This window comes from Paroedura picta, chromosome 4 (assembly GCF_049243985.1).
Source record: "Paroedura picta isolate Pp20150507F chromosome 4, Ppicta_v3.0, whole genome shotgun sequence".
In the NCBI taxonomy this organism is placed as follows: domain Eukaryota; kingdom Metazoa; phylum Chordata; class Lepidosauria; order Squamata; family Gekkonidae; genus Paroedura; species Paroedura picta.
The window spans coordinates 117,016,245-117,031,273 of record NC_135372.1 but is presented as its reverse complement, the minus strand read 5'-3'; the positions used below and the strand labels follow the sequence as shown (position 1 = coordinate 117,031,273).

At 41.4% G+C, this 15,029-nt stretch overlaps 1 protein-coding gene across 3 annotated transcripts in view; it reads left to right on the top strand.

The window, feature by feature from the left end:
- The window catches only part of GGT7 (gamma-glutamyltransferase 7), a 42,284-nt gene extending 34,242 nt beyond the window's left edge, over window positions 1-8,042 (top strand). For all 3 annotated transcript variants that reach the window (XM_077335331.1, XM_077335333.1, XM_077335332.1), the window contains exons 12-15: window positions 351-459; window positions 1,686-1,823; window positions 5,110-5,209; window positions 5,911-8,042. In XM_077335331.1, the coding sequence (XP_077191446.1) occupies window positions 351-459; window positions 1,686-1,823; window positions 5,110-5,209; window positions 5,911-6,074 (511 nt within the window). In that variant the 3' untranslated portion in view covers window positions 6,075-8,042. The remainder of the gene's footprint in view (window positions 1-350; window positions 460-1,685; window positions 1,824-5,109; window positions 5,210-5,910) is intronic.
- The last annotated feature ends 6,987 nt before the right edge of the window (window positions 8,043-15,029 follow it).

Below are 15,029 nucleotides of genomic sequence, written 5' to 3'. Positions count from 1 at the left end.
TTTACAACGAACTCCAAAGTCCCTTGTTGGCCAAAGGTTTTATAAGAAAATAAAGAAGATTGAGGGATATAATGGACCTTTGTGGTACCCCACATATTGGGTCCTAGCTGGTGGTCTGTGGCTCCCCAATGTTAAGTCTTTGTTCCCTCCTAGCAAGGATAAAGCAAAATGTCATGGTATCTGATACTGATGATAGATTTAACTGTATCAGCAGTGATGGATTGCCCTTATTCAAATATCTTCTAGAAATGCTGAGAAGAAGAAACATGTATCAGATAATATATTGTCAAATCAAGACGTTTGAAGTAACAAATCAATCACTCATGCTCTTTCTTTATTTTCCTCTTCAGTTCCTTGAACCGGCCCTTTGGAAGTGGAATTATGACATCTTCTGGAATCCTTTTAAACAGTCAGATGTTGGATTTTTCTTGGGTGAATAACACAGGGAACCATTCTATGGTAATACATTATGAAATTTATTTATTTGTATTTATTTATTTGTATTTATTTATTTGTTTGTTTATGTGCTTATTTATTTATTTACTTTTATATACCGCCCTCATGGTTTGATCCATGATTAGGTCTCTTTAGTATGACCTGTCCAATTTTCTCAAAAAGTAGTTGCAGGGATCCTATTCAGACTGGAGCCAGGATGTTGAGACAGAGTTTGTGGATGTTTAACCTTCTCCATTGCACAATTCTCCTTAGATAAAACAATTCTCCCATGATGTTTTAAGCTCCAGTATGGGGAACAAAACAAACAGCCTGTCTCTTTTTCTACCATGACTTAGATCAGTTTGGCAGCATGAGGTTTTCCTGGAGAAATAGCATGTTAAGCCATATCCCTGATCTAAACAGGAGCATACAGTGGCTGCTTTCTGATAACATTAGAGATGTCAGAAGACTCCATCATAGATCCCCCTCATCTCATTGAATTAAGCCCTTAACTGTGGTATAAAATAATGTATGTAGATACGAAAGGGTTAGGAGCCTCTGTTATGCTATGATACCTATGGTTTTAAATCCTTTTAATCACACAATCTGCCTAAGTTCAGAAAATCAGCATTTCTGTCAGATGACTATCTAGCCTCTGCTTAAAATCTTCCAAAGGAAAACCCATTACCTCCCGGTGTTTCAAAGGACCCAGCCACATGCAGTATGTAAGATTTGTAACTGGATCTCCCAATGCATTTTAACAGCTTGTAGGGAGAAGGGGATGTGGATTGGGGACCCAACAACTGGCGGCGTAATCCTTTCCCCTATGCCATTCCTGGTAGAAATCCCCCACCTAGCACTATTAATCCCAATACTGGAAAAAGACTGGTTGATGACAGGCATATGTGTTTTCCCCTTTCGAGCACTCTCCTCCCCCAGCTCCATGATCTCAAGCTACTTCATTCCCCTCCAAATGGGACTGAAATTCATTAAAGGATCTGATTATGAACTGGACTGTAAGACTAAGCCCTTAGCTTGGAAAGCCCCCTTCAGTCAACAGCCATTTTCTGTTTATAATAGCTGCTTTGAATTATATTATATTCCATCCAGTTACCTGAATATCTAGTAAGAATGTTTATGGCCTTGAAAACATGGAATTTGTATAATGAGAAGATAGTTCCCTGGAGGGTTAAAAAAATCACTGATGCCTTTAATAATGTTTTGGGGATGGGAATTTCTTTTTCTTACAGAGGAATTTTATTCAGCCTGGGAAGAGACCTTTGTCTTTCTTACTGCCCACGGTTGTTCGGCCATCAGAAGGGATGTGTGGGACTTATCTTTGTCTAGGAGCCAATGGTGGAGACAAAGCGTTGAGCAGCATTACACAGGTCAGTTCTGAGTGCTACAACATGGCCCCTAAGAAGCAGCATATAATCCTGTCCCACCCACCAACCTTATTAAGCCTGTGGACACGGTTGGAATTTTGAGACACAAATGGCTGATGTGGGAGACAGAACCAATCTCAAAATGGATACTATAGGAGGAAATTACAAAATGTTGGAAATTTCCAAGCTAAATATCTTCCTTGAATGATGCAGCTTTTTAAAAATGGGTGCTTCTTGTAGAATCGAAATGGATGAGCTATGCTGGATTAGATCACGGGCCCCATCTAGTCCAGCATTCTGATTCACAGAGTGGACAGCCACCTACCTCTAGAAAGCCCTCAAACAGGAAGACTGCAATAGCATTATCCTTCCTGTGCTTCTGAAGAACCTCCTGCTCTACTAAGGTGGAGAAAGGCAGAGCTGCTTGGGGAAAAAAGCATATGGATACTAGGAAACATCAGTGGATACTAGCATTGTCATTTCCATGGTCTTGACAGGGGAACTCCTGCTATGGACCCTCTGTTCGCTATTGCCACTCCACAGGACAATGGGGGGAAAGTTGACATTGCACCAATGTTACAGTGTCACTTTTGGCATGATCTGGAAGTGACATCATTATCATCATCATTATCATCAATCATTAGACTTATAGCCCACCACTCCCACAAGGCTCGTGGCGGGTCACAGCATATAAAAACCCCTAATACAATAAAAGATCGCCTAAAAATCCAACCCCAGCCCAAGTGGCGGTGGAACTTACCCAGCCTAACCCAACTGACTCATATCCCAGAGGGCAAGGAGTCAGTAATCACTTCATTGCAATCAGCATTATGCTACAGGTTACACCTTGTGAAGCCTTAAGAGTTTTCTTACTAGGAGGGAGTCTTTGGGACCTGTTCTTACTGAATCGGTCAACTTGCATCTGTGCTGTACCACTTCAGACAATTGGAGTAGGCTCACATGACCAGTGTTCCTCCACACACAAAAGCTCTCAAAACACAGAAGACAAGATATTAAGAAGGGTTCTAGCCTCGTCTTCTTTTTACCCTTGCGCCCAAGAAGGAACATGTAACAAATGGCATTGGTTTAACAAGGTCACAACTTCATTGATAGAACTGCAGCATAGCTCAAACACACCTCTGACACATTACAGCATTATGGGAGAGGGAGCTTAGAGGCTGTTAGAACCAAATATCATATCTATATTAGAATACATTTACCTGGCCAGTGGAACCCAAATGCCAGTATTCCACATTGTACTTCCCATTGACCCATTCTTATGCCTGGTAAAAAGTGGGACTAGCTGAGACCTAAGGTCAAAGTACATGTTACATTGGAAATCTATGAGTGGATACCCTGACATATAGTGTTAAAAAAATCTTCAGCAGGTGGAGATAAATAATATTTGATCAAGAAATTGCATGGGAGGAATCAAGCACTAGGGTTGGGTGCTTCAGCATCCAAAGCAGCTGTTCGCACCTGAAGCAGCCAGCGCCGCAGTGCAGCGCAGGGGGAGAGGGAGGAGTGGGCAGCACCACGCCAGCAGGTGCTCTGCACCTGTTTGTGTATGCCCACTGGCACTCCACCACTTACGCCTCCTCTCAATCCCCCGCTCCGCGGGCCTGGCTCTTTGGGTGCGAACGGCCGCTTCAGCCGTCAAAGCACCCAACCCTATTAAGCATCCATTCACAGTGCCATGGCCCTGATCTATACCCCTTGTGGCTGCTATAAGGATTCAGTTACTCACTGGGAGATCTGATGCCCAACATCAGATTGTATAATGCCATCATCAGATTGTATAGTGCCCAGCATCAAATTGTATAGGATGGGGGCATCAAGCGTCTGAGGTTCTGGCCCTGCTGGTGGATTTCCTGCTGGTTCATGGGTTATGGCCACTGTGGCACAGAGTGTATGACTAGATTGGTCATTGGCCTGATCCAACATGGTTTCTCTTGTCCCTATAATAAGACTGTTTCTCTTGTTCTTATAATAAGATATCTTATGCTTGTATCGCATACTTTCCATTTTATGAGACCCTGTACTGCATACTTTCTTTTTCCGTTCTGCCATGTGTTTTGCTCCCTCTAGTGGTAACTTCAGTATTTCATCACATTATGCCTGGTTTATTTCTCTACACTGTTAAAGTGCTTGGGAATAAACCAGTGATAGTCATGAAATATTGAAGCAATCACTAGAGGGAGAAAAACGTGTGTGAAAAAGAAAAGCTCTAATGCAGTAATATCCAATTGCAAAGCACACTAAAAGTGGATTGAAAGTTCATTATACAGCATGTGTGAAGGCACATAAAAGTTGTTTCTCATCAGCCTAAATACTGGTTTCCAAACAATCTGCAAAAATGTTCAGTGTGTACATGTGTAGAAAATTGCAGCAATGGAACCTGCCTCCTCAAAATACCTGACCGCCACAAGTTGCATGGCACTTTTGCATAGTGGTCAGCACTTGCAAGTACTAGTTGCAAGAATTGTGTTCCCATTTCTCTGATCATGCACTTATTGCCTATATACATCTAAGAATGTATATACAGACCACTGTGCAAACTAGGGGTGTGCAATTCAGCTTGAATAAACCCCCCCCCAATCAAATCAATGTTGATTTGGGTTTTTTGAAGGTTTATCCTAGCCATATCTCAATCCCCATTAATTTACATGGGCCAAATCAGAGAAGCCCAAATTGATTTGGGATTGATTTGACTGATTGAGAAAGACCCCGCCAAACAGCTGTTGGGTGGGGTCTTTAAATGTCTCCCTCTTCAAGTCCCTCTGAAACTGTGGAGAGCAGATTCTCTGCAACCTCAGAGGTGGCTGCTGGGGAAAAGATCCCATCTCAGGATCAGCTGTTTGCTGGGGTCTTTCTCTTTAGCAGACCCCTCAGGTAGGGAGATGTTTAAAGACACCCCCCCCCCAAAAAAAAACCAAATCTGATGTGATCTTTAAATGTCTCTCCACCGGACCCAATCTCATATTTCGGAGAGCCAAATCTCAGCAGCATCAGCTGTTTGTCAGGCTTCAAAAGCCAAATAGATTTAAGTAAACCCTTATCACAGAAACCAAATCACTGTTCTGAGCCCGTGATTTGGATATACTTGAATCAATTCGGTATGCATCAAAATTGCACTGAATTTTTCTTAGTGTGCACATCCCAAGTACAAACATGCTTCTCCCATGAGGAAGTTGGATTACATCATCTCCCCATCATCTCCCCATCTGCACAAAACTCCATCACTAAGGGTTTATCAAATCTGTTACTATTTGTGTCTATTTTTGAACAGGTTTTAGTAAACGTTTTAACATATAACAAGAACCTGAGTGAGAGCCTGTCCTTAGGCCGACTTCATCCTCAACTTCAGTCTAATGTCCTGGAAGTTGATAGTAAGTATGCGAACTATGGAGCTCTCATCTTGGGTTTCTGTTCGGCTTTTGTTTTTGTTTTTGTTTTTGTTTTTTATTTTAAACCTAGAGAAGGGAGGCATTTTGGCAACAGTTCTGAGATTTACTTGCAGTCTTTCTCGCCAGCACCATGGAGGTGAATCCTAACCATAGACTAAATCCAGCCAGGTTTTTTACTCAATCTCAGCACTTCCATCAATGGAAAAATGGGAGCTTTCTTTCTGATTTCACCCTTGCAATACGGACCCTGCTTAGCAACCTCCCTCTATCACTGGAGATCTGCCAGTTCCTGGGAGCAGTAATTTTGATAGCACTGCAAGCTACATCAACTGGGAAAATGCTTCTTAATTTTCTCTGTGACTGGAAAGAACAGGCCTGATAGGGCTGCCTATCAAAGGTCTTCCTTCCATTCCATATTTCTGTCTGAATCTGAGATGGTGTGGCTCTTTATTAGCAAGTTGGGGTTCTGATTTACAGTTCCCACCAACAGGAGCATGGTTGATGAATTATTCCACAGAATCAGCTGAATCACAGAATCACTTTGTCCACTAGTCACTGCAATTCCCAGTTGAGAGGACAGCTGCCATTCTTCAATGGGAACATGGTGGTTCTAATATATGAGAAGGAAGGGGACACAAAGGCTGCTCTATAGAAAATAACCTTATCTAAAATTCCCATGTTAGGTGAGTTTCCTGAAGAAGATATCAAGTACTTGAGAAGCCAGGGTCAAGATGTGGAAAAAGTTGAGGTACTTTCTCTAGTTCATGGAGCCAGAAGAACCAACAACTTCATAATTGGTGTGAAGGACCCAAGAAGTATGGATGCAGAAGGAGCCACAATCTTATAGCAACTCCTGGATGGGTTTGTTAATGAAATGAGGTTTCTTTCCCAAAATACAATGTGCATGTTCCTTTATCATTCCTTCTGGTGTGGAACAAACAGTGTTTGTTGTGGGATTATACATTGCTCAATAGGCCCCTTCTGCATTTCCGTAACTGAAACAAAGCAGCAACAAAGGCTGACAAAACCACAGGATTGCCCTTAGATTTTTGTTTTGGTTGCTCTTGAGTTACAAGATACTCAGGCATTATTATATTAGGAACACAGGGAGCAGGTTTAATTTTGACAGCAATTTTGTTTAGGATTGATTCCTGCCGTTTAATGTAACACAGAAAGAGATTTTAAAAATAATCATGGGGAACACTCAAGGAGAAAGCCACATATGTTGTCTTGCTGCTTTGCATTTGTCCTGAGGCAAGGTCTTTTAAAAATCAGTTCTACAAATCCAAAGTTGAAATAGGGAAGATACATCTGTGAAGGGTGGCTTCACAATGACTGGTGTCTCTAATGTCACACACCTGTCTTCCGCACCTCTAATTTCTGCAGTGATCTTGCAATTTCAGGTAACGTGTGTGAATCTTTATAAGGTAAGGATAAACACACAGATGTAAACACGTATGTACTACTTAAACACACACATACAGTAACCTTCCTGACTCATGAAGTAAAGTGATAAACTGGTAGGTGATCAAGTGTTTTACTTCCTACTATGCTTCAACATAAGGATGAATTGGGTTCTTATTGCAGGTAAAGAAGCTACTTTGAGTGTTCTTTAAGTAGTATGCCTCTGTGCTCACCTCTAAAGGTAGTTTAATACTCAAAACACTTTGCCAACACAGAACACTCTCACTTCAGTGTGCCAAGGGCCAGGCAGATGATCTTTCTGTGTCCAATACATTTATTTCTGATATATTAGTAGCCACTTCTCTCCTTTTGGAATGTCTCTTGCTGAGTAGATGTGAATAAGCAGCAAATGTTAGCCCTGAATATTCTTGAATATTTCCCGTGAGTTAAGAGATTTGTACCAACATGTTCCAATAATATTAAATCACATTAATGTTTTATATATATATGATTATAATATTTCTGCCTTTCTGTCTGAAGTGTCGCATCGAATCAATGGTGTCTTGCTATTGATTTCAACATCTTAATGAGTTTCAACACAGTCCTCAGCATATAGGGGAATAGGGCTAATTTCACACACATTAGATAAAACAGAAAAATCGACTTCTAAAGTGCATTATTCAGTGTGTGTGGAATAAACCTAGGTGAAGCACAGTTTCTTAGGAACTTTGCTAATTTTAATGCAGGAAGCATTCAGTAGATTCCATGCTACCTTGCACTGAATTATTCCATTGCAACTTTGCTGTTTGTTCCTTGGTTCCATAGTGCTGCAAGTCCATTCCAGCTTATTTTAGAATTTATCAACAATGCCAAGACAATTTAGTCATAAAACAAGGCCAACCAAAACAAAGTCATCTCATTTAAATGCTATGATCTAAGGCAGGCTTTCTCAACCAATGTTTCATGAAACCCTTGGGTTTCTTGACAGCCCTGGAAGTGTTTCTTGAATGGGTAAGAGTTAATTTTTAAATATATTTTTAAAATTTTGTTAAATATTTATTGAATGATATGACCATATGTGGTCATGTCAGCCCCCTCCCTCCAAAAATGGCCAATGATGGGCCTGGAGGGGGAGGAAAGAGAGGGGCCCTGGATGGGCATGTACATAGCTATGCTTCCCAACCATATTCTGCACAATCATACCACTTCTGGGGTTTTGCCTGAAGAATGTTTCAAGGGTTTCTCAATGGTAAAAAAGTTGAGAAAGGCTGTAAACCATTAACTTTGAAAAACAAATGGCAAGAGATTGACTGAAGCTCACCCACCTAGATCATCTGTATTTTTTTGATTCAGTGTTCCCTTTTCTCGATCTGGGCTGAAAGAACAACTATTAAAGCTACATCACAACTTTGCTCATGTTATTCTTTCAGCTGATATTTTCCAATGTACATTATAAATGAAAATCTTAAAATTTCACATTGCCATTTTGTAAGGATTAAAGTAGATATTATCTTCCCATCATCCTTTTAGTAAGTTACCACTTTAATTGACCTCTTTCTGAGCTCTTCTCACTTCTTTTCATAAAACTTTGAAGTCGGACCCTTGCGAAAAGCCCTCGTTCTGATATAAACCAGCCATTTGGGTCTTGTTTATCTGAACTGCCAACAACACTGTTTATACAGCATTAAGAAAATAAATAAGATTTTGATTAACTCAAAGGAAGACAGATTAGATCTGAATAGTCCAGGCTAGTCAGGTCTCAGAAGCTGAGCCAGGTCAATCCTGCTAGGCCTTTGGATGAAAGACCTTCAGGGAATACCAGGGTTGTGATATGGAGGCAGGCAATGGCAAACTACCTCTGAATGTCTCTTGCCTTGGGAATCAGTCAGCTGTGACTTGGCAGTGCTTTCCACCACCAGAGGCAGTTAGAAATTATTATTTTTTAAAAATACCTTATGCAGACATCCCAAAGATTCCTTGGAAGTGATGCAGTTAGTATGAATTAAGTTACATCAAAATTGTTTCCTAGACACAAATCGTGATTGTGACCAAGACTATTTTGCCTGCTGGTTTGTGACGCATGGGGACAATTGCCACTTGTTGAAGCACAAGATTGCAATTCAAACAAACCTGGGCCATCGCTGCAGGTTGTTTCCCAAGGGATCACCCAGAGCTCTTCTTCCCATGAAATATTATGTCACAGCACTTTAACATTTTGAAAAATAAATGTCCCCTAAAATTATTTCAAGATGTCGATGCCTAATCTCTGTTGCTACGTAATATTGTCCTGCCTATTTCTATTGTACATATTCTATAGATATTTCTGTTAGCAGCTACCTTGGCATTATAGGTCTTATTATCACAATGAACTAGAATCCAGTGAATTCTGTTTTATTCATGTGCCACATTTCATGTTGCAAAAACATCTTAATATGAACAATGACCTTTACAGAGGAGCAGGTGTCAGTGATTCAACATATTGCAGAAGCCACTACTGAGCACCGTATTAACTGCCAGCTGATGACCTCAATGTATTTTGTCACCTGTTGCTTGGGTTCCTATATGCCCACTGGGGGCAGGAAATCTTCCAGTCCCAGTGGGCCTTGTCCACCAGAACTCCAGTAGCTGGCAGGAGAAAAAAATGTTGCCAAGGATGATGTATTTAATGGCAGTTCAAGAAAAACCCAACAGTGATATGTTTCTCTATGAGGAAAGTTACCTCTTCTCTAGGAATTGCCAAACATTCTAATGTTTTTCCATAGAGTTTCTGACGATTCCTAGAGAGATGTGACATTTCCCCCAGGTTTTCTCTGTAGTTACATCACACTGTTGCTGCCAGCAATTCCCCGTACCCCTGCGCCTGCCACTTGCTGGTTGCTAACTCTACCTGTTATAGTTAAAGAGCTGTTGGCCTAAACAAGATTTCAGCTTCATGTAGGGCACATGCTGACTTTCTAGCTATACAACAGCCAGTTCACAAAGTTCTGTCTGCTGCACTCTAGGATAAACAGAGTCATAGGAATGAAAGAATAGGATACTGAGCAGTAGAATGGACTGTACCACTCCAAACTGCAGATCTCTAGAAATAGCAAACCAGCACAGTAAGAAAAGAAAGGGAATGGATAGGAACTTTCTTTATGTGTGCTTGCTTTCTATTTTCATTGAGTTTATTTTATGCAAAGGAATGTTCAAAGCTAAAATGTTCAAAGATACAGTTTCTATGCCCTGACATGTCCTGCATTCTCCTGTATGTGTAAACCAGATATGGTTGGATGAAGGGTGGAGAGTGCTGCTAGGCCAAGACTCAGTTCTAAGTAGCAATCTGGAATCTAATTCCTGAGCAAACTTCCTTCCTGCCTTTCATGAACAGGTCTTCACTCCAGTGATATCCCTTCGTGCCTCCTTTTATTTTCTCCCATATATGTGAAATGCTTGAAAGTGACTAGTGATTAAGAGGGAGGGGACTTGTTCCCGGGATAGACTGCCTTACCAATTAATTTAGACATTACCTTCCATAGTCAACAATGAAAAATCTCTCCCCAAGACACATGGCAGGGAGTACTGTTCATATGCTTCTACTGTGTGTGAAGCATACGGTGTTTACGCACTAGCAGTGTTGCCAGCATGCAAGTACTGCTGCATACATTAAGATGAATATACATAGATCACCAGCACAGGGAAGGTTTTATGACAACAAACATGACCAGTATAAGTAGCATGTAAACTAGGCGGCAGATTGATGGTAATGGTATTGATGTGTTAGATAGAGCAAGGGATTCTGGATCGACTCCAGTGATCTATTCCTACAATTCAAATGATGACAGTAAGATATAAGCAGTTGTTATCTAAATATTTATCTTAATTTTTACAAAGTTGAGGTTTCAATTTTTAAAAGGACTTTCAGAAATAGGTCAATTCCCAGCCTTAACTTGAGTTAATTTCTCACTGAGCCAAGATAACAAAGGTTTATGTATCATTATTTTTTTTTGGGGGGGGGGTTACAAGCTGAGGGCCAATGGGAATTACAGGAGAGCAAAATCCTGTCCCTCCACCTTCTCTCTTCCGAGGTTTTTCTCCTTCCCCATTTTCCCTTCTTTCTCTCCCCCTTCCAGCTTTTCTTCTCTTCATTTCTCCCACACAGACCTTCTCTTTCTCTCTGTCTTCCCAGCCTTTTCAGTATTTTGCCCTGCTTCCTTTCTCTTCCTCTCCCAGTTGTGTCTGCTTCTGATTTCACTCAGCACTTTGCTGGATTGGCTTGGCCCAAGATACAGCACTCTGGTTGCTAAGACAACCCCAGAGTACTGACTGTGATCTTGCAAGATTTTTAAATAACTCAGGCATTATTCCCTGTTAGCAGGATTTTATTTTAAACCCCCCACCTGCAAACCTTTGTTTCTTCAAGATCTGTATCCTTCCATGTACATAGCTCCATTGTGTGCAGTCTGGGACTGTGTTCATATATAAATGTGGAGGGCATGAGAAACTTGTGGGGAGAATCCCATTCCCCCAGTGTTAAATCCATGGGTCAAGGAACACAGAGACACTGGAATGTTTCAGTTCTTTATTAGTGATTAGTTCACAGTACAAAAGTACCATGACTACACTGAGAATCCACAAACAAACCTCCCAATATATACACACAAGGAATAAAAGATCTACCTGCAATTGTGGGTGATTGGTCACACAACAGTTTGAATGGATTGGATCTTTGGCGGATCCTGCCGCCAGCCATCCAATCTGGCTGAGGCTGCCTGGTAAGAATCTACTGCCTCTTGCAAATAATCCAGCCAGACCTCAGCCAGTCTGTGGATCTGAATCTTGATCCTGCCTCTGAACTCAAGCTCAGTCCTCAGCAGATCTGCATATGCAACACCCAGCTTGCTCACTGGGCCACCCACTTGCCAGTCGGTTTGCCCACCTGCAATGTCACCATCTCTGCCATCCTGGCTCATGTGGCAGTGGCTCCTATTCTCCCTTGCTTTACCACCAGCCTGCAGTGCCTCTGCCTGAGTGGCTCATGGGAGGGGCTGCTCTGGTGACTGTTCACTGTTCTGCCTTCCTTCCTGCAGGATAGCTGCCTTACCTGCCCGACTCACACAGCTGTGGCAGGCAGTGGCTCCTGCTTTTCCCCACACAGTGCCAGTGCTGTCCTTACCCCAGCCTGGTTCATGCAGTGAGGACAGGTGGGGATTTCCCTTTCCTTTTGCTCCCCAAAAATGACAGCGGAGATATCACAGTGGAGCACCTCTAGATGTCACCTTTTCTATCCATATTTTAATATTTTAATTTTTTAGATTTTTGCATAAACTGGGGGCTTGTACCTGACTGCAGCGTGCTAATTTAATGGTCCACACACTGAGGTACTGGTTCAGAATTAGATACATGGTTATTCTTAGGCAGCATCCATGTTTTCTCCCTCACCCTCTTAACTTCATAACAACCATGTGAAGTAGTGACTGGCCCAGGATGACTAAACAGTGAGGTCCAAGACAGACTGAATATTTGAAACCTGGTTTCCCTGTTGCTAGTGGAACAAGTATATCACATGGAATCAAAGTTCTATGGATCATGTGGGCATTAGCATCAATATGGACGTCTAGTAAAGAATACCACATTTCTAGGAAGGTCGTTTCTGCTAGATTCCCACCCCAAAAAAATGGCTCTGTAATGAATAATTTATAAAGGAGTCAGAGTTGTGTTACTTCTGAAAACATTTATATAACAATATTACAGTGTCATGGGACCGAAAGCACTGTTGTAGTGCTTCTGATTCCGATTGTGTGGAGGTCCCTTCCAACTCTATGATTCTATGGTCCTCACAGATAGACGGCTGTAGAGATTGCATTACTGTGTTCCAAAGGTCACTTCATGGGCAGTCTAGGGGTATGCCTTTACTCGCTGGGAAAAGCATCTGCCCTTTCTCACATGTGGGAATACGTTGTGTATTCTTCATGGTATGCAACAACCCAATACCGTGAGTGTAGGAGCCTTTGCCCAGAGTGTACTAAAATCAGAGCACTGAAAGGTAACTAAGAAGGAATATGTGTACACCTGCTTATTGCTTGGTTGTGGATGTAGTGGTTAAGTGGAGTAGCCTCTAAAGAACTGAGTTCAAGTCCCCACTCCTCCACATGCAGCCAGCTGGGTGACCTTGGGCCAGTCAGCCTCTCTCAGCTTTACCTACCTCACAGGGTGTCTATTGTGGAGAGAAGAAGGGTACGCAATTGTAAGTCGCTTTGAGACTCCTTCAGGTAGTAAAAAATGGGATACAAAAACCCATCTCTTCTTCTAATTCACATTAATTATTCTGAATGTAGAATTGGAGGTCGTCACCCCCAGTGAGTGACTTGGTACCTGCATGTGGGGGTATCCTTTAAATCAGGGGTAGTCAACCTGCGGTCCTCCAGATGTCCATGGACTACAATACACATGAGCCCCTGCCAGCATTTGACTACCCCTGCTTTAAATAGTTCCTTTCCTCACCAGCATTCCTCCTGAACCTCTTCTTGGGTAGCCTGCTGGCAACCAGAGTTTGTATCTTTCCCCCATGCTTCCCCTCCTATGCCATAATTCACTAGAGGTGGATGTATGTAAAAGTAGGAGGTGTTTGTGTGTGTGTGTGTGTGTGTGTGTGTGTGTGCATGCAAGAGAGAGCAAGCTTCCTGTCTCTTAGCTTGAACAGTCTTAGTATTTCTGCTTGGTGAAATCACTAGGCATGTAAGTGAGCTTTGAAAACAATCAGCTCAGATCACACCAAGAATCTTTAAAAGAAAAAGAACCATTACAAATTAAGCATAAATCTTATTTAAACCAAAAACACACATATATAGGAATTAATGAAGATTATTGGAAAGAAACCAAACACAGACTAACTAATCCTAAACTACCCAGCATATTACCTCAGCATTTCTCTGCTAGAAAAGGGTACAAGCAGAAATATTGACAAAGACTGTTATCTAGCCTTGGCCTGTGCTTTAGCCCTCCCCCCCCTCCCCCAGTTCCTCTTTCTGGGCATAACTTGCCAAACCAGGCTAACAGTCTGAACACTTTGTCTCCAGTTTGCAAGTGTCTTTGTGGACCTAATCAAATGCTTGTGTGCTTGAGTAAACTTGCCAAGCGACTACTAACCATTCATCCCAAAGCTGTGATAAGCATTTTTTTAAAGCCTGAGCAAGAAATGACAAACTATCCATTTTAGTATTGGCAAAATGGCAATTTGGGCTCCCCAGCCAATTCCTAGATCATCTATCATTCGAAAATAGTCTTCCTTTAAACGTGAGGATTTACTTAATTGTTCCACATCTCATAACCAAGGGTGAGCATTATTTCAAAGCATAGTTCCACCTATTCCTTCTCAGTAGTTAGTTGACCTTAATGGGAAAGGGGCAAAAAATGAACAAACTTTTGTATAAGTGGCATAAAAAAATGAAGAAACTTTCAGTGTTATGCAATTCTTCCCTAGTGTCTCCTCTGTTCTATGAGGATTCCCAAACAGCAGCTGAGCCCTAGAGAACTTTTCTTGATTGATTCTATGACCTGCATGTTATTTTAGTTAATGTCTTTTTTACTTCTAGGCAAAATGTATTGTAAGTATTAGAGAGTGAACAGCATATAGATTAGATCCTACTTTTTTTTCACTGGTGAGAAAGGAAGGAAGGTGTCCATTTGCCCACCAAAGGAGCTGTGCATGGTATCATGGGCTCGCACATGGGATGGGGGCTGTAATAAGAATGGCAATTAAGTGAGGCCAAGTGAAAACTCTGGCCAGATCAAGCACAATGGACTACATCCCCCTCCCTCATGTACCTTTCATCACTGATCAAATGTGTTGACCACATATGCATAATTTGCTGCCAGAAACCAAAATGTTTAATTCCACCAGAAGGTAAAATGCAAATTAGTAAACCAAAACACAAGTTACATAACATTAACGGAACAGAGTTCATAAATACAAATGTAAAGAGGTTATGTTTATTGTACAGCATTATTTCTTATTTGAAAATGGCAAATACAAAAATGTATTGTAATCACAACGGTGACTTTAATTGTAAAGAAAACAACTGTATCCACACATTTTCCCCACCAATGACAAAAATGCTGAAATAAAGACAGTTTTCTTTTGTATTACTTATAAAGTATGCCTTGCATGCTGTTCAGTTTTTGGATTGTTACAGCTGTAATCCTGAAACCAATTAATCGTAAGTACACCATTGGAATGAATTGCGGCATTAGTAGTGTGCAATGACAGAATGTTCCCAATCTCTCTTTTCTTAAATAAAATGCTCTGCCCAGGGGCACTGATCTAAGATTTGAAAACACATGGGCCGATTTTGAGCTACACACTCCAAATTGTTATACGCCTGTACTTAGCAGAGCCTTTCCTCAAAACTAGTTCTTT